The sequence below is a fragment of the Lasiosphaeria miniovina genome, assembly GCF_030549165.1.
Source record: "Lasiosphaeria miniovina strain SMH2392-1A chromosome Unknown B0T26scaffold_4, whole genome shotgun sequence".
In the NCBI taxonomy this organism is placed as follows: Eukaryota; Fungi; Ascomycota; class Sordariomycetes; order Sordariales; family Lasiosphaeriaceae; genus Lasiosphaeria; species Lasiosphaeria miniovina.
In genome coordinates, this window is record NW_026848223.1 from 4969796 (window position 1) to 4992396 (window position 22601).

The 22601-nt window shown below is 57.3% G+C and overlaps 6 protein-coding genes across 6 annotated transcripts; 2 read left to right on the forward strand and 4 right to left on the reverse strand.

Moving 5' to 3' along the window:
- Nucleotides 1-402: 402 nt before the first annotated feature.
- On the reverse strand, nt 403-4156 carry B0T26DRAFT_741277 (P-loop containing nucleoside triphosphate hydrolase protein; the record flags this gene model as incomplete). Its single annotated transcript, XM_060443944.1, has 3 exons — nt 403-2160; nt 2256-2393; nt 4055-4156. The coding sequence occupies 3 exons, from the start codon at nt 4154-4156 to the stop codon at nt 403-405; spliced, it is 1998 nt and encodes a 665-aa protein (XP_060297040.1).
- A 1612-nt stretch (nt 4157-5768) lies between these two features.
- B0T26DRAFT_647738 (uncharacterized protein) lies at nt 5769-9764 on the reverse strand (the record flags this gene model as incomplete). The annotated part of the gene is made up of 2 exons (XM_060437930.1): nt 5769-8217; nt 8263-9764. The coding sequence occupies 2 exons, from the start codon at nt 9762-9764 to the stop codon at nt 5769-5771; spliced, it is 3951 nt and encodes a 1316-aa protein (XP_060297041.1).
- Nucleotides 9765-10885: 1121 nt separating this feature from the next.
- On the reverse strand, nt 10886-11935 carry B0T26DRAFT_645687 (uncharacterized protein; the record flags this gene model as incomplete). The annotated part of the gene is made up of 2 exons (XM_060437752.1): nt 10886-10992; nt 11059-11935. 2 exons carry the CDS (start codon nt 11933-11935, stop codon nt 10886-10888), a joined length of 984 nt encoding a protein of 327 aa, XP_060297042.1.
- A 1163-nt stretch (nt 11936-13098) lies between these two features.
- Nucleotides 13099-15847, forward strand: B0T26DRAFT_322297 (uncharacterized protein). Its single transcript, XM_060434369.1, has 5 exons — nt 13099-13122; nt 13192-13550; nt 14686-14800; nt 14878-15669; nt 15720-15847. Exons 2-4 carry the CDS (start codon nt 13360-13362, stop codon nt 15406-15408), a joined length of 837 nt encoding a protein of 278 aa, XP_060297043.1. The 5' UTR covers nt 13099-13122; nt 13192-13359; the 3' UTR covers nt 15409-15669; nt 15720-15847.
- Nucleotides 15848-16044: 197 nt separating this feature from the next.
- On the reverse strand, nt 16045-18553 carry B0T26DRAFT_676440 (uncharacterized protein; the record flags this gene model as incomplete). Its single annotated transcript, XM_060439980.1, has 2 exons — nt 16045-16287; nt 16379-18553. 2 exons carry the CDS (start codon nt 18551-18553, stop codon nt 16045-16047), a joined length of 2418 nt encoding a protein of 805 aa, XP_060297044.1.
- Nucleotides 18554-20337: 1784 nt separating this feature from the next.
- On the forward strand, nt 20338-21460 carry B0T26DRAFT_602438 (uncharacterized protein; the record flags this gene model as incomplete). Its single annotated transcript, XM_060435759.1, has 3 exons — nt 20338-20435; nt 20528-21199; nt 21274-21460. Coding segments are annotated over 3 exons (957 nt in total), but the record flags the coding sequence as incomplete, so codon positions are not given.
- Between the last annotated feature and the right edge of the window lie 1141 nt (nt 21461-22601).

The window sequence follows — 22601 nt, forward strand, 5'->3', positions numbered from 1 at the left end:
AAATTACCTACGGTGCCTACTAGATAGGGAACGAAAGACGATGCGGTGGGGGGTTTCCGGAGCCATGACCTAGGATGGTCTAGTGAGGAAGAAGTCACGTCCCAGGCACGCCTTCTTCAGACGGAAGTGGGCGGCATATCTGTCTGGTCCGGTCTCGTGTCTTGGTAAGAAGCTTCGGTAGAAGAAGGAGCGCCCGTGGACACGACCACAACCACGACCACGACCACGATTCGGACTCGTACCAGGCTCAAGTTCTCCAGCCTGAGCTCGAATCGCGCGCGTCCCCGCCTTTCCTGTCCTGTGCCGCCCGACATGGGTATAGAAGGGCGGGCGTTGAAGGGCCCCGGTTCAGTAAAGATTCCTGGACCTGGGCTGCCTGTCTTTGACAGACTTAGACTCCCGTCACGACAGCAAAGGGCCAACCGAAACAATCTCGCGGAGCTTCCGTTCATGCTCTTGGTCCACGACGAGGCTCGCCTTGTGTCTCCGCTTCTGATCGGCTAACAAGTTGGCGAACCTACCCCGGGCACCGTGCTTGAACTTTGCAATCATATCGGCTGCCTTGCCTCCGGTGAGGTCCCCTGGCCCATAGGGTTGGTCTGGAAACCTCCTTAGTTTGTTCAAGAATTTCAATTGACCTTCTGTCGCCGGCCCTTGGCGCCATCTCGTGCCCAGATAGATAGTCCCAAAGTAAAACTTTTCTCCGGCGTATTTATCGCAGCCATGCACGGCATCAATAAAGCTCTCTGCAACCAATAGCTGACGCGGAGCTGCATACGGCGACTTCGACAAGCCGGGCGGTAGAGAACGCACCTCCCAGGCCTTGAACCGGGGCGCACCCGACGTTTCATCATCCTCGACCTTCTCCAGCCTCAGGAATGTCCCTGAAGCGCTGTCGAGGACGTAGCGATTCTGGGCCACTTGGACCCAGGCAAACTTGCTAATTGCCCGGATGTGCTTCTCACCAGACGAATCAGCCACCAGGTCAAATACCGAGTCGTATTCGGTGAAGGTAACCTTGTAAGCGCGCCCTGCCGTCTGCGACACGTCGACGGGCTGCTGGGCTAGCTTCTTCACCGTTTCGTCGGACATGGTGCGGTCCCGAATGTTCTGCATGGTGTTGACTGACGCGGCGTCGAGTAGCTCGGCAGGATCCAGGCCGAACAGCGTAGGAGTCGTGACAACGCCCGCCTCCAAGCTGGATACCATGTCAATTACATGACAGTTCTCCTTGCCAGGGTGCAGCCTCATGCCCCGCCCGATCATCTGCACGAGGAGGTTGCGGGACCTCGTTGGCCGAGCCAGGAGGACACAGTCTATGTTGGGAATGTCGGTGCCCTCGGTGAAGACGCCGCAGTTGAGAAGGACGGGGAACTCGCCTGCCTTGAAGGCATCTAGGCACGCGGATCTCTCGCGCGTGCGAGTACCGCCTGTTACGAACCGGGCATCGACTCCGTAGTGGCGGAAGCTCTGTGTCAGCGAGGCCACGTGGGCGAGGTCGACGCAGAAAACGAGGGTCGACTTCCTTCCCGAAGCCTTGGCAACCCAAGCCCGGACGGTGATGTCGTTGATCTCGTCCGTGTTGACGGCGCGGGAGAGGGCGGCCGTGTCAAAGTCTCCGCCGCCCCCCTTTCCGAGCCGGCTGACCTTGGAAAGATTTGCCTTGGAGTCAACAGTGGTGAAAACGGCATCACAGAGCCACTTCTCGCCAATCATGTCGACATAGTCCTTGTGGTAAACGATCTCGTCGATGGCGGCGCCTAGCGCTAGTCCGTCGAATCGAGAAAAGGTGGCAGAAACGCCTACCAGGTGAGGCGAACTGGGCTGCTTAGTCGCCAGGCCCAGATGGCCCAGGACTCGCAGGTAGCCGGGGGCCACTATGTGGTGGGCCTCGTCGACCAGGACCAGCTTGAAGCGGCTCGGGTCGAACTTGGCAAGGCGGCCCTTGGAGGTCATGCTCTGGATGCTGGCAACGGTGATGTCGGCGGTGCCAGAAGCCGAGAGCTTGGCCATCTCGACTTCGATGGTCTTGTCTGGATAGACGTTTGCGCAGTGTCTCGCGGCCTGCTCGACAAGCTCCTTTCTGTGGGCCAGAATGAGGGTCTGGGTGGCTGTGGGAGACAAGGGCTTGACACGGTCAATGAGATGTGTGAAAATGACCTTGTTTGCCAGACAGACAGACCCATGTTAGCACAAGTGCGGACATAGGGGTCAGATGGGGGAACACTGAACAGTGAGTGGATGGTGGTTCATACAGTCTTGCCGCTTCCCGTAGCGAGCGAGACACCAACGCGCTTGTGGCCCTGGTCAAAAGAGGTCAAGATGGACTGGATGCATTCTTCCTGGTAGTTACGAAGACGTATGCCGAGAGACGTGGCTGGCGCGCCATGTGTCTCGTCTTGGCCGGGCGCGGGCAACGGACCGGCCGATGATGACCATCGCTGTTGTTGTTTTTGTTGTTGTTGCGATCGCAGTCTGGCGACTACTAGCATGCGCTTTGTCAGGGGGCTTCGGAGTCTCTGCGACCCAAGGCTAAGAAGTCTCCTCATGGCAGCAAAGCAGGCCCTTTTACTCTATTTTGGTTGTCTTGTTGCTCATTCATCCCGTCCTTGCAATGCAACACTGGCCGATGTCGTTGGGGTTTGGGTTGAGGCTGAGCGTATTCCGTACTGTGCAGAGAGAAAAAGGGTGCCAGTCAGAATACGTAGCTTTCTATGTTGGCCGCAACGCCTACGTATAAAAACATGGGCGGAATCTACACCTCTCCCGGGATTTAAAACCATACTGCGGTGACCTTTTTTGCCAAGGGGTATAAGCCTGAAATATAGGGGGTTTGAAGTCATTTTTTTTTTAGCAGGTTCTTCCCAAAAAGTCACCAAAGGTCACGTGGTGGCTTGATTGTATCGTTTGCACACCTTACCCATGAACTGTGGCGGTCTGTTACGGAAACGCACTAGGTTCAACGTTTACTTTACCAGTGCTGCACCAAACCCCCACCACGGTAGTAGATATTATCCAATCAGAATAGAAAACCCAAACCTACCTAAGGTAGGTATCCGTACCTTCCAAGTTAATACAGACGCACTCTGGATATTTTGTCCAGGAGAACCTTGATAGCCAACCTAGCAAATCATCAGAAAGAAGGTGCATCTCCGCCTTGCAACTGCATTCTTTTTGCGGGCGAATTCGATTTGTACAGTAGCACCTGTCCAGGACCCAGTCAATTCCGAGTCCTCGTTCATTTGCATTGCCATTGCCATTTCCACCCCACCATCTCACCCACTCTCGTCGTCAAGCCGTCACCTCGACCGCAGGCAGTGGAGGCAGAAACCAGACCAACCCAAGGCCTGTCATGTTCTGCCAACGCATGACCGGCCCAAGCTTCACAGAACATACCTAGGGCAGTCACAATATCTGGTTTAATATCTGGTTTAAGGTATCGTACTACGATGGAGTCGGACGGCAGCCTGCCAGGCAGCTACAGCTTCAGCCATGAAGAAGATGAAGAAGATGAAGAAGATGCACGCGGCCTTCGCAGCAATAGGGAGCATCAGCCCGCCCAATTGCTGCCTCCCCCTAGGATTGTGAAGAGTGAGCCTGAAGATGAAGTCGGGTCACTGGGGGGCGTCGTCCCCCATTACCGATCCTCGACGGCTGGCACCCACTACAACAATCTATCCGTCGACGAGGAGAACGAAGGCGACGAGGCAGACAACTGCCGTCCCTCGCCTTCGTTGCGGAGCCGTGCTTCATTGTTAGACGCCGATGCGGTCCCGTCGCGGTCCAACTCGGCGCCGTGGTCTCCGCGAAAACGCTCCTTCAACCCGCCGTCAATAGAGGACCGCCCGTTCAAGCGCATCAAGGGCACACTCAACCACGAATATCTAGCCCTGCTAAACGTCGACATCCAGGACGCTGCGGACCGCTTTGTTCCGCATGACGGGTCCAATCTCACACCCTCGCAAATTGGCTTCAGCTACTGGACCGACGTGGAGAAGGAGCTCTTCTTCGAGGCCCTGTCGCGCCTGGGCCCCGACGACGCCGTGGGCATTACCGCCCGTGTCAAGACCAAGGCTGAGCTGGAAGTCGCCCAGTACCTGAGTCTGCTGCGGCAAGATGCAGCTGCGCGGAGGCAGCGCGACGAGCTGAAGCCCATTGTGCCCGTCGATATACCAGCCGCTGTCGAGCTGAGCCAACCCTGCTGCCACGCGCTGGACGAGGCCGCAGACGCCGTGTCATTCCGTCAGGAAGTGCACGAGGAGACGCTCGAAAAGGCACGCTGGGGCCCTAACAGTTGGCTAATATCCCAGTCCAACTGGAGCGAGATGGAGGCAGAGAACAGCCAGAAGACACAAGACAAGAAGCTGAAGTCCTTGGAGCTCTTCAAAACTCGCGCTTGGCTACGGCTGTCGGAGCGCGTTTTCATGAATGCCTCCTTCGAAGAGTACAACTGGTGCAGCGTCTCGGACGAGAAGCCTACCATACGCACCACTACATTTGAAGACCTCTACTCGCTAGCCCTTTCTGTGACGAGACGTCTCGTCGCTGCCGCTCTGTACGTCAGTGAGTCACGCGTGCGCACGAAGCGCGAGGTGGACCGGGAAACTAGTAGAAAAGTACGGCGTCAAGATGTTGAGGCTGCAATATTATCCCTCGGGCTCAATCCCAATGGCCACAAGTTTTGGGCCCGATGTCCTAGGCGGCTGAGACTAGATGTGTACGATGATAGCGATGACGCGTTGTCAGAGGGCGATGATGGAGGCGTCGACGAGGATCCGGGACCAATGTCTTACGATGACGTGGAGAAATCCCTAGGCTACGATGGTAGCGGTAATTACCACGAAGACGTCGAAGACGAGGACAACGACGACGACGACGACGCCCGCCGTCCGGTAAATTCTGATCGAGAGGAGGATGAAGAAGAAGAGGAGGAGGACCTGGAAGCGCTCTCTGACACGCCATCTATCGAGGATTCATCTTCCATCGTCAAGGGAGAAGAAGACGATGACGACGGCGTAGATCGGAGAAGCGACCCGGAGACAGACCACGACGACTATGAGAACGACGATAAGGAAGCGATTTGGGCCGAAGCTAGTGAGCTCACCCGGTACTCTGGGCTCGGCTACCCCTTTACGGCGCCGGCGCGGCGGGCCCTGGAGAAGAGCATCCGCACTGCACGGGCCCAGGAGGCTTATGCCGACACCGTTGATGCCCGTGCCGCCTACCATGAGGAGAGACGAATGTGGGCGTTGGTGGGCCAGGCGCCTCCACAAGGGCTGGCGGCGGCGGCGAAAGCTTCGGTAGCGGCGGCAGATATGGCCAAGCCGCCGAGTATAAAGCAGACGGTGGAAGATTTTCTACCGGCTACTAGGGCGGATCGTTCTGGCTGGAGGGAGGCTGTGCCGCAAGGGGCGGTGGCGATGAGTCTCTGGGAGGTGCAGCTGCAGCGAAAGAAAGGAGAAGTTGGAGAAAGGGAGCAGGGTGAATGATTATGTCTTGTTGGCGGCGGGATCAAAAAGTGATGAGATACCCCTTTTCTGTGGGCTACACGGGAAAATGCCAAAATCCAAGATTTACTCTACGGGTAATTGATCATGTGGGGATATCGCTCATGACGTGCTACGAAACCCTTTGTGGTGATTCAGGGGCGTATTTTTCCTTGTTTTTCCCACCCCCTTTTGTATTCCTTCTCGCTTTCATTGCCTACACTCGCATTCTCACCCGGTAACACACCACAGCACTCACACCCTCGAAGCCTCTATAACTCACTACACGCCACTTCCAAAAATCTCATCCAGCCGCGTTCTCCGCTCCCACACCACTACCCCGTCGCTGCGCCGCTTGAAATACAGGATGCGGTGCTGCGGGATAAACTCCTCGTCCGTCTGTTCCGTCTTCCACGCGTCGAGCGGGCGCTCGCACGCCCCAACGAACCGGTCCTCGTACCCGACCAGGAAGTCGCCCTCGGCAAACCCGCCGTCCCATCGTAGGCGGTTCATCACGTCGGCCGCCGTGCGGAACTTGCGCCCCGTGTCGAGCTTCACGGCTTCCTCGGTTTTCTTGTTTTTGCTCTCGGCTCGCTTCTTGCTCCTCCGCCTCTTGGCCTCCTCGTGGCTGAGGACGCCAAAGCTGAGCCTGCCGTCGTCTTCGTTATCGTCCGCGCCATAATCTTCATCGTCGTCGCCGTCGTCATCCTCGTCATCCTCGGACGACGAGAGCTCGTCCCCGGGCGTGTAGTCTCCCCACTCGCGCGCGTCAACCTCGAACCGAGCGGTGGCGGCTGCCAGCTCGCGCCCTTTGACAATCTCGGCGCCGATCCAGGAAGACTTGGCGTCGTAGAACCGCTCGTCGCCGCGCATCTGCTCCTCGAACCGCCCCAGCGCCGTCTGCACGCCACCCAGCGCGAGCTTGATGTCCTCGCGGCTGGTTTTGGTTTTGTTGTCAGCAACGTCGGCCACGTCCAGCCCGATGAGGTAGCAGCCGCGGTATTCGCGGGTTGTTGTGCCGTCGTCGTCTTCGTTGTCGTTCTGGCGAGTGAAGGAGGGTGCTGGCGCGCCGGAGTTGGCGTCGGCGTCAACCTCGACAAACCGCGCGGGCCACATGCGTGCGTGCAGCGCGGGCGCCCGCCGCGCCAGATCGACTAGCATCATGACGCAGCGGCTCTCGAGCCAGCCGATAAACTGCTGGCCTTTGGCGAGAGACAGGCCCCAGTACTGTATTTCGATCTTGACGTACGTCTTGTACGCGGCGAGGAAGGCCGTGGCGGGCACCGTCTCGGGGGCGAGGAACGATGTCCATGTGGTGGTGGTGCTTATCTCCCCGTCGCCGCCCGGTGACAGCGGCGAGAGCAATGCCGCCGCACGGCGGAACTCGTCAGCGATGGTGCGGGTCGAGGGCACCGAGGCGGCGTGCGCCGTGTTGAGCGCGGGCGGGAAGTAGCCGAGGATGGCAAGCGGCTCGCGCGCGGCGTTGCGCGAGTAGGGGGGCTGCGGGCGGGCGCCAAAATAGCGATGGAACAGCGGGTCAAAGACCATCTGCGTCGCCCAGTCGAACGTGGCGTAGTGCTGGAAGAAGGACACGAGAATGTCCCCCACCGGGAGCGTTTCTCGGGAGGAGGGCTGCTGCTGCTGCGCGAGCAGCTTGCACACGCGCGCCAGCAGGATGGAGACCTGCACGCCCCCGAGGAACCCGAAGCGCGCCGCGTAGATGCCGCGCGACCGCGCCCACGTCTTGACGAACCGGTGCGCGGCCCGGAACGCTACCCGGTCCGGCACCGACCGCGCCAGGTAATCGGCGTCGCGCGCCGCCTTGAGCTTGGCCAGCGTGGACGCCGACAGCGACCACACGGGGTTCGTGGACGGCAGGCGCAGCGCCGCCGGCCAGCTCTCGGCCACGGCGCCGGCGGGGCAGTACTGCAGGTCCATCTTGATGCCCAGCACCTCGAGCTCGAGCATGGTGCCCGAGTGCGCCTTGACCCGGCGCAGGATGCGCATGTCGTGGCTGTGCGTCGTGGCCGCCGCCTTGCGCAGCCGCTGAGTCGCGAGCGCGAAGAAGGTGTTGGCGCTGAGCTGGCCGATGCACAGCACATCCATGTCCGACGCCGCCGTCCAGACCCCCAGCGCGTACGACCCAACGGGCACGACGACGAAGGCTACCGGCTGCAGGGGCCTGGCAGTCGTCTCCGGGGTATCTGCCGCTGCTCTCGGGGAAGCCGGTGTGTCGAGCAGGACACTCTTCAGCAAGCTCAGCGCCGCTTTACGCTTGGAGATCTCGTCCTCGCTCGGGATCACGCCTAGGTCGGCCAGGCACTGCTGCACCGTCCCCGCTGCAGAGAGGCTCTCAGGGGCCCTCACCAGGTAGACGGGGACCACGAAGCTGTTGCTGCTGGTTTCCTCGTCGGCTAGCTTGTTACCTAATATGTCACTCTCATCCTCCCCTCCCACGGCCACGACACACCGCACTCCCCAGTGGTCACTCGCGTACGAGGGCTCTGCGCTACTACCCCCTTTAGTCCGGCCCTTGATGAAGCCGAACCTGTTGAAGCGGGCGACCTTGAGCAGGCCCTCGCCGCGCACGAGGATGCGGTCGTAGCGCTGCGGGCGCATGTTGGCGCCGCTCCCGACGATGGCGGCTGCCACGCCGTTGACGGTCGGGTCGTACGTGGCGCCTTGCTCGCCATCGTACAGCTCCTCACCGACCGCCCCGGCCCCAGCTGCGCTGTCACCGTCGCTGCCGCCACCACGGTCGAGGCCAGCCTTCCACACGCGCCAGGCGTCGTCGAGCGCGGCATCGGCAAACAAGGCGTCGAACGCGCCGAGATGGCCCGCCGACAGCGGCGAGAGCGTCTTCTTCTCGAGCGCCGCGCCGATCGAGTACGACGACGTCGAGATGTTGAAGTCGCCCACCATCACCCACGCGTGGCCCGCATACGCGCTCGCCAGATATCTGAGCAGGCGCTGCACGTCGGTCCGTTTAGCAGCCACGGCGCCGTCGGTGAGGCCGCACGTGAGGTGGACGGCGGCGAAGACGACCGGGACGAGGTGTCCGGCTTCGCTGCGCTTCCCGACGTCGTGGAACCGCGCAACCACGGCGCCCTTGTGCTGCCGCCGGAACGGCAGCCACTGCCAGTCAAAGGCGCGCCTGCTCAGCACGACCGTGTTGAGCAGGCTCGGCAGCGGCGCGACGTCGGGCTGCGCCGGCGGGCCGTGCGAGCTGAAGGGGTACGCGGCGCGCACGCCGCCGTCGCCGAGAAGGAACGTCAGGAAGCTGTCCGTCACCTCTTGGAGGATCACCATGTCGGCCGCGGCGTTGTCGGCGAGCAGGTTCTTTAGGAGCAGAGGGTACCGCGCCTCGGACGCCGGCCAGTCGAACTCGGCCAGCACGTTGTAGCTCGAGATGCTGAGCGTGGCTGCCGGCGGTGTGGCAGCATCTGCGGCAGCGACGCTGCGGGCATCGGCAGCCGCTGCTGGATAGCGCCGCCAGAGACGGCCGTCGAAGCGGTATGGCGCGTTGGTCTGCAACCTGTCCTTGTCATCCTCGCCATTGTCATTCTCGTTGCCACTGTCATCCGACGACAGCAGGACAGGCCTCCTCATGTTGTCGTCGTCGCGAAACCCCAGAGGCCGCTCGGGTCGGGTCACGGAGCCATCGAAAAGGCTGACGCTGGCCCACAGCTTCATCTGGCTCGTGGCGGCGCCCTGCAGCTGCACGCGCTCGCGGACCAGGATGCACAGCTCGCCGACGTCCCACGCGACGGCTGGCAGCAAGCGCACCTTGTCGACGAGAAACCCGTGCGTCGCCGACTCGGCGTCCGCGCTCTGCGCCACCGTCATGTGCATCTGGAAGTTGTTTGCCGCCTGCTGGTGGGACTGGGACGACGGGCCCAGCGCCGCGAGCACGTGCCGCCGCAGCCGCTTGAGCCGTGCGCAGCGCACATAGTCGCTGTCGTGCAGGTAGATGGTGTTGTCGTGTTTCTTGTTGTGGGCAGCAAACACGCCCGCGGCGTCCAGCGACAGGCGCAGCGCCTCTTCGCCGTCGTCGTCCTGCCCGCGCTGGGATACAGCCGCGGCGACCCGCTCGGCGGCGGCGCCGAGCGCCTCGGGCCGCACAAAGGGGTAGATGACGTTGACGTGTGGCGGCCACTTGCCGTGGGCCTTGTCGTAGAGCGCTCGCAGGCTGTCTACGGCCGGCCACAGGTGCCGCGGCGGGATGATGCAGAGCGCCGTGTCGTGGGACGCGAGCGGGATGGCATCGAGAGACGCCATGCGATGCGCAGATCTATCTCTGGGTGGGATATTGACCTGGTGATATGTGGTGCGTGGTGTTGGTTTTTTGTTTATTTGTTTATTTCCGCGGGGAAGGTAAGGGGGAATGTCAAGATGGGTGCACTCTCAACCAAGGCTGTTCGCAAATTAATAGAGACGTTCCCTTTTGGTGTTGTCTGGAATTGGTAGCGGGAAACTGAAGCCTTGTAGCCTCTGAGATATATACGAGATGGACGAGGCCACCGTCAAAGGCCTTTTGTTATTTTGCTTAGGCATAATACCATCCATCCAATACGAAGTAAGATGTGCTGTGCTGTGACTCTCTCCCCGCGATGCGATGGCCGACAGCCTCCTCGTTCAGGGGTTGGGAAGCCGCCGTTTTACCACAGCCGTAAGCGTAAGGCTGGGATCTGGGCCACTTTGGGCAGTGACTCACGCCGGGGACTTCAAACATTCGTGGGGGAGATGAAGGAAGGGCAGGCATGAAAAGACTCAGCCTCCCCCGTGTATTAAAAGTGAATCTCGCGATAGTAGTTTCATAATCCCATAGGTACTTAATAGCTTGGGCAATTGAGCCTTCCTCTTGGAATTCGACCAGAAGACGGGATTAGGTGGAGGGGAGTGAGTTGTTCCTAACAGCCTGGAATACAGGGTAAAAGAGCCCTGACCTGGCACCCGCGCCCGACTCCCCCACAGCTCGGCTCCCTTCCGACGGGAATCTGCACCTGCATACACATGTCCGTGCTGCACTGGGCTGAGCTGGGCACCAACTGGAAAACGGGGTCTCATCAGCATGCCTAGCTGAACTCTCTACCATACTCACCCTGATATTTATATCGACCAAAATAAGACAGATTTCACACAATTCATGAATATCTCCAATCTCTCCTCAAGCCCCCACACGTAGTAGACATTAGTTACCTAGATATGTATGTAAGTACCGTAAGCTGGCTCCTCGTCCGTTCAGTTGCTCCCAGGCGGATATCCATCTAAACCAAAATGCAACCAACTCCATCGCTATGTTGACAAAATAGACCGTCATTAAAGATACCCGTAAGCCAAAAAAAAAAAAAAAGAATAAAAATCCAAAAAAATCGATACAATCGAGCATTAACTCCCTCTCAGTACTCGGGCCCCCAGTCCATCGTCGGCGCCTTCCCCGTGCCCTCCATGATGGCCTCGAGCTTGTCTTCGTTGGTCACCCAGCCTTCCCGTTTTGTTGCGATGGCTAATTCCAGTTCGCGGTCAGCGTATGTGTGAGGGAACCATGAACGGGGAGCAGAGCCCTACATACCGTATCTAATGGGATCTTTCCACTCCCTCCACCACGTCTCCTCGCTCTGGACAATGCAGCGCCGGCCAGGCTCGCCGTTTTTGTGCGTCGCAAACGGCCATACGGCCTTGGCCACCTCGTACTTCTTCTTACCCGCGAAGAGCGTCGCGACGCTGGTGAAGAACTTGTTCACCTTGTCCGGGTTCTGCACCACCACCTTCGCGTGAGAGACGGGAAAGGTTATCGTGACGAGGCCCTTGTAGCCCGTCGACGCAACCATGCTCCGGATCTGTCCCTCGAGCCAGTTGATGTCCATGTTGGCCACGACGCGCTCTAGCGTAAACGTCTTGACGGAGCCCGAGTCCTCGACGAAGCGTCGGCACCACTCGTCGAGCCCGCCGTCGCCGACCTCGGGCTCGAGGCTCGGCTTGACGCCGCCCCGCATGGCCAGCTCGCCGTCGGCAACGCACCGGATGTAGTCCATGCGCTGGCGCATGTCTTCGGGTACTAGTAGGTTCATGAGGTTCAGCTTGATGTCGAAGTCGAGCTTGCTGCCCCGCTTGCCCACAATGTGGATCTGCGGCTTGGGCGGCACCGTGGACTGCGACCTCACCAGCGCCGCCAGCGCCGAGGCGTTGCTCGACAGATACGGCGCCGTTGACCGGATGGTCGTGTGGTCGCCCGAGGGGATGAAGAGAGGCGGGCTGTAAAGCCGATAGTCGAGCAGCGGAAGCCCCGGGTACCGCTGCGGGCCCTTGTGTTGTGGCCGTGGCTCATGTGGGGTGCTGGTTGACGGGCCCGAATAAGGCGGCGGTGTGGGAGAGCGGACATTGAGGCTGGGCGACGACGGCTCGAATTGAGACCCGAGCTCGGCCTCGGTGAGCTCGTCCTCGGACATGGGAACCGAGCTGCTCCCCATTGGTGAGACACCTCCGCCGCCGCAGCCGCCGCCGCCACTGCTGTTGCTGCTGACCGTGCCGGTGGTCGGGGATAGTAATGGCGGCCGGGGGGAAGACGCCTCATAATTCTGGCGTAATCGCGTCTTTTCAGACGACTCGCCCTGGTCATTGGGATCCATCTTGAACCACCACCTTGGGGCTGTGTGTTGATTTATTTTGTTCTGCCAAGGTTGGCTGGAACCTGGCTTCGTGCTCCTAGAACCCGGTAGGTAGCCCAGAAGCAAGACAGCAAAGCCGGGCGGGCTACGGCCCTCGCGCTACTGAACGGACCCGACGCTGGCTGGGGCGGGAATTGAGCACTGTACAGTACAGCACCTAAGCTAGATAAGCTAAATGGGGACGTATTTAGAAGAGATGGATAAAATAATTAAGTCGGGGTCGTGAGGGGGTGAGGCAGGCAGCTCATTACCAACAATTAATGGCATCCGCAAGCAAAAAACAAAATAAAAAAAAATAAAAAATAAAAAATTATCTCGGGCACAGTATCGAGCTGACTTGCTTGTAGCTTGTAAGCTCTCCGCCCTAAGCTTTTCAACCTAGGCAATAAGACTGTCGGGTGAGATCAGATCAGCTCTAGAGGCTGCGGGCGGTGGAGTAGTTGATGGGCACAAAGGACTTCCAATGGTCCATACCTTCCTTATGCCTTCCATCGTGGCGCAGCAGGCCACCTCATAAAAAAGGCAGGGAGCCTAGGGAGCCTAGCACCCCGCCCTCAACACCGCGCCTGCCGTCCAGTCACGAACCCTATGGGAAAGCTGCTGTGGGGCCTCGCAGCATTAAGCCCGTTCGAGGGAAAGCGCGGCCGCGGGACAGCCCACGACGCTTAATCCGTTTCTATTACGCTTCTGCACCGGGCAACAACGACGCGACAGCACACGGGCGCAGGTTATGGCAGTCTGCAGAAATCTGATGTCAATGGAAGGTGGTTCTTGATCGGTTCTGTCCGACATTGTCACGTCACCGGCCCTTTACCTTAACCCCGGGCCATCCATTATCCAAGTCCCAAGCTTCGGAACGGTGACGGGAGGCCGCCCGCGATTCTGTCTAAAACCTCAGCTAAGAGCCGTTACAACCCTCTCGCCCACCTCACGCCGACAACATTCCATATCGAGCTTGCCTACCCAAGGTAGGTAGGTTGGAGCTTGAGGATATCTAGCCTCGACCCAAAATACCAACACTCACGCATGTTCGTCAGGAGCCGTCCATTCAAGCCGAATAAGGCTCGGACAGACAACCTTGATGGGCTGCTGCCTTGGAGCATACGTAATGCGCCTAATCGACTCCCGTCTCCTGAGGCAAGTACGAGTTTGGACGGACTGCAACTCAATGCCACACGCCAAGGACTTGAACCTCCTCGCCTCGGATGACACTTTGTAGTAATCTACGCCTGTTTCTTTTTCATGAGTTCCATCTTGCCAATTGCTGGGTCGCACGGACTGCTTCCCCGCGCTCGAGACACGTCAAATGGCCCCTGCTATGCATCTCTGCCAGACCCTTACAGGACGGAAGATGTATTGTACAGTACTTACCTCGGCCAAGTACTACAGAGCTAAGGTAGGCCGCAAAAGAAGTCCTTTTCAGAGAATCGAACCCCCAGTTCAAATCTCGATATGAGTTGCCGCTGGGGCTTTCCAGCCTCATTTCTTGGCGGCTCTGCCGCTGTTGACACGCATGGTCATTGACGGCATCATCCGCAATTCATGTTGAATTAGCAGATATGACGGGCTTCACTTGCTGTCGATCGTGGGGCTTTGCCTCCCACTCGCCTACTATGCCTAGTATTTGTGTATCTCGCCGTGGCTTGCCGCACGTTGGCTTCTGCCCTATCAAAGCAGCCAAGAACAATGTGGCTGCCATGCCATCAAGCCCAGTTTGGGCTGGGCTCGATCGCGGCCCTTCAGCCGCAGCTCGGCCAGACCCTAGCCGACGCCAGGCCAAACCAGAAGTCTCGGGTTCTGCTCGGTAGCAAGCCGCTCTTTTATCTGCTGTTATCGTCTTCATGCTCCAACACTGTCCGCAGACACACATTGCATGAAATCTCGACCGCCTTGCCGTCGACGACCAGCTTGAGCCCAGAACAAGACGCGTCCGCCAAAGCCTGTTGCGCGCGAACTGCTGCGTCGCCGGCCACAAACATGGCTGCAGGTGGGCGCATAGTTCGAATTCCGCGCGCCTTCAACTGGCTGCTTCCTGTACAGGGCTTTGTTGCGGCTGTCATAATCTACTCGTCCATCTACATCTTCCATGTCGGAGCCATCCCATTTATCCTGGCCGTCATCGGGGTAAGCTCCCTTGCTCTGTTAGAAAAAGTCAAGCTCTGAACCCCAGGTACAGATGCTCACGTGCTCGCTGTGTAGGCCGGCCTTCACTTTGTACTCGGGCTGTACTTCTGCTTCACTCAGAACCGGCTAGGATCCTACCACCTCTATATCGTGCCGCCGTGGCTGCTCGTATGTGCAGGCGTTTGGTGTGCTTGCCTCTACTACTTCACCATTCAAGTCGACTATATTACAAAGTTCCCCCATCAAGTATTTCGAAACGCAGACGGAACAGTGCAAAATGACGTGGCCACTTGGAGCAAGGTCGGCCTGGCCATGTCTGCTCTGGACATGTATGTTACGTACAGCCCTCGCGACTACGCTGTCAGTAACTCGATGCAAGAGAGAGAGCTTTTCTGACCCGTATCCAGCTTCATCGACCTTGCCCTCCTGGCCATCTTCATTCTGGGTGTGGTCCGACACACGCACCAGCAAGCCCACCAACCAGGAAGCTTTATCTCGACTCCCGTATATCAAGCTCCTCCCGTAAGTCTTTTCCTCTCTCCGTGTCTCCATACCGGAAGCTCTTCTTGCGCCGGGTACTGATATTAGATGACATGTAGGGGAACCCCCAGTATCAATACCAGCAACCTCAACCGCAGTCACAGTATAGTCAGCAACAACAAGCACACCAGTACCAGCAACAGTACCAACAGCAATATCTACAGCAAACCCCAGCACCACCCCTCGACCTGAAGAACGCAGTCCCAACCGCCACCGCCTCACCGAGATCCATCACCACCGCCCTGAGCCAGCGGTATCCGTACGACCGGAGCAACCGCATCGACGTCATCAAGCGGCTGTGCGCCGTGCAGCACCCGGACGGCCACTGGGACTACAGTGCTGAGCTCGCTGAGCTGGTCAAGCTGTGGGGCGGGCGAGAACTGGGGCCGACGCCGCAGGGCGCCACGGCCCTGACGCACGCGTGCCTCACGGACCTCTGCGCCCACGTCTGGGCCGCCCAGCGCGACGGCCGCGAGCACGCCGCCCTGACCCCCGCCGAGCTCGCCAGCCTGCAGCTCGTCAACTGGGATCTGAGCTGGGCCGGCAACGCCCTCGAGCGCGCCACGGCGTGGATGAGTGGGTATAGATAGGTACCTATATTTTGGTCCGCAAAATTCGTGACTGATTTGTCTCTATTATTCTTCTCCTTTCTTTTGGACAAATATTAATTTCGTTTTGAGAGAACAAAAAACTTAAGTTGGTCTAAGTAATCTAGGAGAACACAAGGAATTCGAAAAAAAGATACTCCGGAATTTTATATTTCTCCTTTTCTTTCTCTAGGTTATATAAGCTAGACGGCTTGGTAGATGGGAGAGAGGAAGAGAGTAGTTTTGTTCTCTCATCATTGGCACGTACGTACGTAGGTATGTATCGTAGGTAACAATGCTGACATAAAACCTAGACCCCTATATAAAACCTCAGCCCTCACATCACAACGACGTATCGTACTCCTGGGGCCCTAACTATCTGCGATTGGCAGCCCCTGACGTGATATCAAATACTCGTCCCAAACCTCGTGGTTCAAGATTTATTTTATTATCCAGGTGCTCCTGAATATGTTGCATTCCACCGTCCCGGACTTTAGGTGTTGATGGTGGATAAGCCGCATGTAATAATGGGTGAGGTAAGGAAGGCAGTTATCATGGTCCGTTTTTGTCACACTACCTACCTAGAACTCTGCGGGTATAAACTAACAAGAAGGCCAAAAAAGGAAACAAAAAGAGACATTACCGCTCCATTTCAGCAAAGACGGCGTCCAGATCCCGTGGCTTTTTATGCCCCCCGATTCCCCTACCAATCTCTTTCATGAGCCGCTTTGGTGCCATGCGGCCTGTCATGAGCTCAAAGGCCTCGATGGCCATCTCAACCACGACGGCAAGGCCGTCGACCACAACCCATGCCAGAGAGATGCCGTCGTGGAATGCTTGCATTTGCGCCACCAGGGGTGTGATGAGGGGCTCGTATGCCAACTTTATTCCGAACGCAGGTTAGGGATTAGTAAATGGCGCATACGGTCAGATACTGCACCTCGGTGAGCACACAGGGGAAAAGATGACTAACCTCGACCACGACGCCCCCAGTCGGGCTTTTCAGCCAGCCAAGCGGCATCTCGAAGTCGGCCGGAGGGTTTCCGTCGACGCTCGTGGCTGGAACACACGACACTACCATAGTCGGCAGCTGGAAGTTGCGTGACCAAGGCTCTGAAAGCGAGGGCAAGACGCGACATATCTCCGTCGTCAGCCCGCTCGGCTGGCTATAGCCCGCCGGCCCTTGAGTCGAAGCCCACTCATTAAAGTGCCTGGCGACCTCGAACGCCTTGCCTGTTGTGCGATTATAAATGAAAATGTTGCGGCAGCCTAGCTGGATGAGGGCGTAGATGGCAGCCCTAGCCATGCCTCCGGCGCCAATGACAATAGCAGTTGTCTTGGATGGCTGAACAAAGTTGCGGGGGCTAATGGCGCGGCGGAGACAAGTGAGAATCGCACTCCAGTCTGTGTTGTCGCCGAAAAAGTCGCGGACCACCCCAGACTTGTTTCTCGAGTTGGCGTGGTCCATTATGAGGTTGGTCTGCCCCCTAAGCGGGATGAGAACATTGACAGCCCCGATGGCAGTGGCATGGTGGCTCTTCACCTTGAGGTGGGGCATGATAGCAACCTTGAAAGGCGCTGTCAGAGAAGCTCCGCCAAAAGAGTCACTGAGGCAGATTTGATTGAGACTGTCTAATGTTGAGCAGGTGATGGCGTGGAAGGTATGAGGCATCCCCGAATATTCATACGCAGCATTGTGCATGGCCGGGGACAGCGAGTAGGAGACATTAGAGCCGAGCACGTAAAACTCGAGCGGGTCGAGCAGGAACTGACGGAACTGGAGCCTGTAGGTATACATATACGAGCAGACGGTAGCCAGGTGGTCTCTCTCATTTTCCATTTCTGGATGCTTCACGGGCCCCAGAATCTTGGTTTGAAAGGGTGTCCTGACGCCGAGAATGGAAAAGTCGTAGGCCACCAGTGGCGGCCTCGGATCGGGAAATGTTTCCTCTATCTTCTTCTTGAAATCCTCCAAGACCTCGACCTTACTATCGCTGGCACAGAACCGTACTAGACGGATGACATCGCAGCCAAGGGCGCGAGCTCTCGCATAGTTTTCGAGCTGCTTGTCGCTGTACCACGGCAGAGCACCGAGACCCAGGTACCAGTAGTTGCCGATGATCTTGGATCTCCCTCTATGCCGAAGAACGCGGCTCACAAACGCATCGCTGCGTTGCAGGTCCAAGCTGATGTACTCTACGCCAAGGCGAAGGCCCAGTTCCAGAAGTTCAGAGTCGACAGCGTCCTTTTCAGCGGGCATCCTTTGTCGCTCCCCGCGAGGGTTCTCCTCCACATGGTAGATGATAGGGACGCCGATCTTCCTCCTGATCGAGGCGACGTGCATGGCGACGACATTTAGGAGATCGTCGGGCCAATGGTCAATAATGAGCTCGATGCAATCCGCCCTCGCCTCAAAGTCTTCCCACTCCATCTCCATGTCCATGATGTCGGAGAGACGGAGGCGCAAGGCGTACGAGTAAGATCTCAGCTCTGGAGGGATGGCAGCGACCGAAAACGGGCTTGCAAGCCAAGCGCGAGTCGCTGCACGCCCAGTAATGAAATCGAGAAACTTCAAGAAATCCTCGCGGGCATCCAGGAGCTTAGAGGGGCTAGGCAGGCGGCCGTCCATCGGGGTGCTCGTACCAGAACCCGGGACCGAGGCGTCATTGGATGAGTCATAGAGATTGTAATACTCAAGGTTGGAGCAGTCCCTGTGCTTCTCGTCGGCCTTCAACAGCTGCTCGGCGTCAGCGGCATCCAAGAGACGGGATATCTGCTCCTTCTCGCGGTGTATGTACACGACGGGATTGGTCGCGGAGTATGCGCGGAGGGCATCCTGGGCCTCGTCGGTGAAACTGCTCATGCCGCACTCGATTATGCAGCCGGTCCTGTTGCTATCCAACATGCGCTTGAAGACATTGATGTTTTGCCGGGCAAAGAGCTCTTTGCCGTTCTGTGACAGGAACTGGCCGCGGGACAGGCCCATGGCCTTCTCGAAGTAGTGGTCCTCGGTGACGAGGCGCCAGCGGAGATGGAGGGCAGCCATAAAGGCAAGGGTGCGCTTCCCGGCTCCGCGGCAGCCAACGAGCACGATGGAGGCGTTTGGCTCGAAGGCCCGCTCATTTTTGGGAGTTGAAGACATGGACATGGCCGCCCCGGATTCCTTGGCAGGCGATAGTACCGCGCTCATCAAGACAAGCTTCTCGGCCGCGAGTGCAGCTTGCCAGCGACAGCCGTGTGCGAGACTTATACCGGCCTGAGTTTTCCTGCCCCGTGGTATTGTTCCGTACGGCCTCCCTCAGTAGTGGCCCTGTTGTGCGATGGTGCTGTGGTTTGCGGCCGGGCCGGGCCGGGCTAGGCTAGGCAACGCAGCGCAACGGCATCCGAGGTTGATGCTAGGCAACACACGGCAGCGGCCAACACTCAACGGTCCCTGGTTAGTTGAAGCTGCGTCTGGAGGTTGAAGGACGTGTCTTCTTTTGGTTTCTTTTGAAAACAAACTTGATGCAAGTAAGCCAAGAAGCCAAGTTCAGGCATAGACCGACTGACGCGCCACTCTCTTCCACTATCCAGGAGTCAGATCAATTTCCGGCGCGGTCTTGTCGGTCGGCAGATTGTTCGGGATTATAAAGGCGGGAAAACATAGACCCTGTTGTGCAAGTCGTCGTTAGCCCAGCCTCTGAGCGGTTCTTTTAGAAAGCAACAGGCGGCAGTTTGTTAACAATGGAACCTCAGGTAGCTGAGTTAATAGGTCAGGTAGGTAGGTAATTACCCCACCGTCCCAGCTCCAGCTTTGGGTGCGAATTGCTCGAATATGCAGGCAAACTGGGAATTTACCCCATCGCCTGGCTAATACATAGAATATAACCCTTGTTGGCGGCGAACAATAAGGCTGGTTGTGAGAACTTCCCGGTCTGATGATCGAACATCCATGGGTGGGAGACCTTTGCTCTTTTACAATTCTCGTTTAACATAGACGCTCCGCCAACCTAATGTCTTAGCCATGATATCCGTACCATCATGCCCCTTTCTTCTCGAAGGAAGGAAAGTGCGATTCAGCATCAGACATGGAAAGTACCTTAGGTACTGACTTTAGTATTCCCCCCTGCACTGTGTCGGACAATCCTTGGAGGAAGGGACGACAATGAAGAAGTCTCCGGGCTACCCCGCCAGCAAGCAATCGTGAAGTCTCTGCCTCCAATTCCCGTCCAATTTGTATCTTTTTGGAACACAGAGATTCGGTCACCTCGTCGGGTCTCTTACGGATTTGAGCATATATTACCCACAGTAGGTATTGAATTATTATTTGCCATCACCCATTTGAATATCTTATTATAGTCCTTGTGTTTTTATATGTACAGCCTATACGTACATACATCGCCGGGATACCTCACACCGCAGTTTCGCCTAGAGGTGTTAGGTCCAACACCCATAGAATCGCTTTGGGCCGGGGTCGGTAGCACGGCACCAAATCTTTTTTCGGATGCTCGCCGAAGACTTAGCATGGAGAGCAGCGGCAGCCCCCTAAAAAGGCCGGAGCCCCGCGAGTTTTGGCGTGGAGACGCATCGATCCGCAAGCGCAGCGCAGCTCAGCATGCATTTGCATTTCCCCATTGTGTCCTCAACCAACTTACCTAAGGTAATGGAACCGGAACTGACTAACTCCATCCATTGGACTCGCCCTAAGTTCCCCTCGACCTCACACGGCGGCAGACTCGCCTGTGGTAGACTGGGGCCTGGCTGGATGGCATCGGTTGCCCGTTATCCCTAGTCTAGGCTCCTTGCGACCTCTCCTATTGTCCCCCGCGCGCGCATGGGTTTCAAAGCCTTGGAGACAACACTTGCCGGCCCCCAATGGAGTTCAGCACCGAAGACGCAGAGCCGCAACCGCAACCGCAACCGCAACCACAGTCGCGTGCTTCCGGGCTCGTGTCGGCTGCCGAGCCTCCGCCCCCCGCCAGCGACACAGGTGCCGATGCGGGCAGCGAGGCCCCTGTGAACCCCCGCAAAAGAAAGAAAGCTTCCCGCGCGTGAGTGGCGGCTCTCTTCTCATTTTCCCTCTCATCCGTAGCTCCATTGCTTGCTAGCTCCCTTGCTCAACCCCTCCTTCTCTTCCGTCTAGCTGTGACTTCTGCCATGTCAACCACCAGCCTTGTGACAATGGCAAGCCAAAGTGTAGCGTCTGTGTGAAGCACAACAAGCCCTGCCTTTATCTGCGGCCAACCAAGCGCCGCGGCCCCCAGAAGGGCTACCGTACCGCTCTCAACACATACAAGGAGAGCGCCGCTGCTTGGGGTGCCGTACTGGGTGCCATTCCCGGCCTGGATGCTCTCATCGAGGGCCACCTACACAGCACCACCGGCAAGGCTGTCGTGGCTTCCATCAAGGACGGGAACCAGCAGGATGCACTGATTACCCAGTGGCAGGACAGCTCCGTCTTCCGCGCATTCTTCGGCCACAACGGCCCCCCGCCAAACAGTGAAGGCCAAGGCGGCGAGGGAGCTACCAACGCCCAGTCTCTAGAAGCCGACGACGACGACCTTCCCGAGGAACAGAATTCTGACCCGCCGATCCGCTCGGCGCCTGCAAAGAGACATGTTCTGCAGTCTCCCGCTCTTCTCCAGAGACGCCAGTCTCCCTCGCGTTCGCCTGCTCTGTCAGCTGCAGTCCCAGTCCCAGCCGCAGTTGAGTCCAAGACACCTGGCCCACACTCACTCTTGAGTCCCGCTTTCCGCCACCAAAGCAAGGTCTCAAACTCTCTGTCCGACATAGTTGCCAAGGATGCCGCGCAAGGGTATGTTCCGTCTTATGCCAGACCAAGTATTGGGTGAGAAGCACGAGTGCTGAGATGAGACTAAACGGAACCAGGTCTTCAACCGCTTCACGGACCCTGGCGTCTCTAGGCTTCGCGCCAGACGAGACAATTGCCGACTTCTACAGCATGGGTTCCAACCCCGAGCCCATATCTCAACTCAACGACCAGGAATTCGACCCGGCTCTTGGTTCCGAGCTGGAACAAAAGGCCTATTATGAGCTCCTCATGGGACGCTCGTTCCCCGCGTAAGATCCTCAGCCAATGCGTCGTGCTCCCACCCGTCTATCAATCTCTGGGATTACCCGCTGGCAGAGAACGAGGTTAGTACGCACCAGCCCAAAGCACATGTTCGTCTCTGCGAGTTTGCACAACCTGACTAGGCGCCGCAATGCTGCCCACACCGCGCACAGGAGATGAAATATACGCTGTACTGTATACGATTATGATACCCGCCAAAAGAATAATTTGGCAAACACCTAGATATAGTGGATATAACATATTGCGTCCGCATGCGGATCTTTTTTGTTGACCGAACCCTTGGCTTCTAACTGAATGAGACAATATTCGTCTCACGTGAATATGAGGGTTTTTAGTAAGAACTGCAGTGCAAAAACACACTTCTACTTTTCTTCCCCTTTTTTCCGACCCTGTTGGTATGAGATTACGATAAAACTTGTTATTTACCGAATCATATGAAAACTACTGACACCGGTTCTAATAGTAACACATTTACGTACTTGCTGAGCGAGTTCTCATTCAATTCATCCCCAGTGCTCATCACATGATTACTGGCTGTGGACAGCAGACGAAAATGGCCAGCGAAAAGCTTGGATCTTACCCTGCAGTGCGCAGTTACTGCACGCAGGGTAGCAAAATAATATATATATCTGTGTGTTTAAAGGTAATAATGGTATGTATGTAGTCTGTTGCGCCCGCCTTCCCTTTCTCACCCGCACTGAGTGAGAATATGCAAAAAGAAAAAAGGAACTCTCTTCTCGGTGGAAAGCTCAACGCTCCAAACCAAAACCATGAGAACCCAAGATCAAACCAAATGGCCCAAATTCATTGGTATGCTCTTCTAGGATTGAGCGACCCAAAACGAACTATTGCTCACAAGTTGCTGCGAGTGTGGGCTCTAACCAGGGAATCAACATGAGGGGCAAGAGTGAAAGGACCCAGTCGCTTTGTTCCTGTTGAATGAGACATCGCTAGCGATTGGTCGTTGGATAACCGAAAAAAATGCTGATGATGATGCTGTTGCTGCAGGAACGTGACTTGAAGAAAGAGAAAAGAACATCCAGATAGGAGACGCCAAGCGACATTCAGACAAGCTCAAAGCCGTCCTCATCCTCTAAGGTAGTCGGGCTCTTCTTGTCCGGGG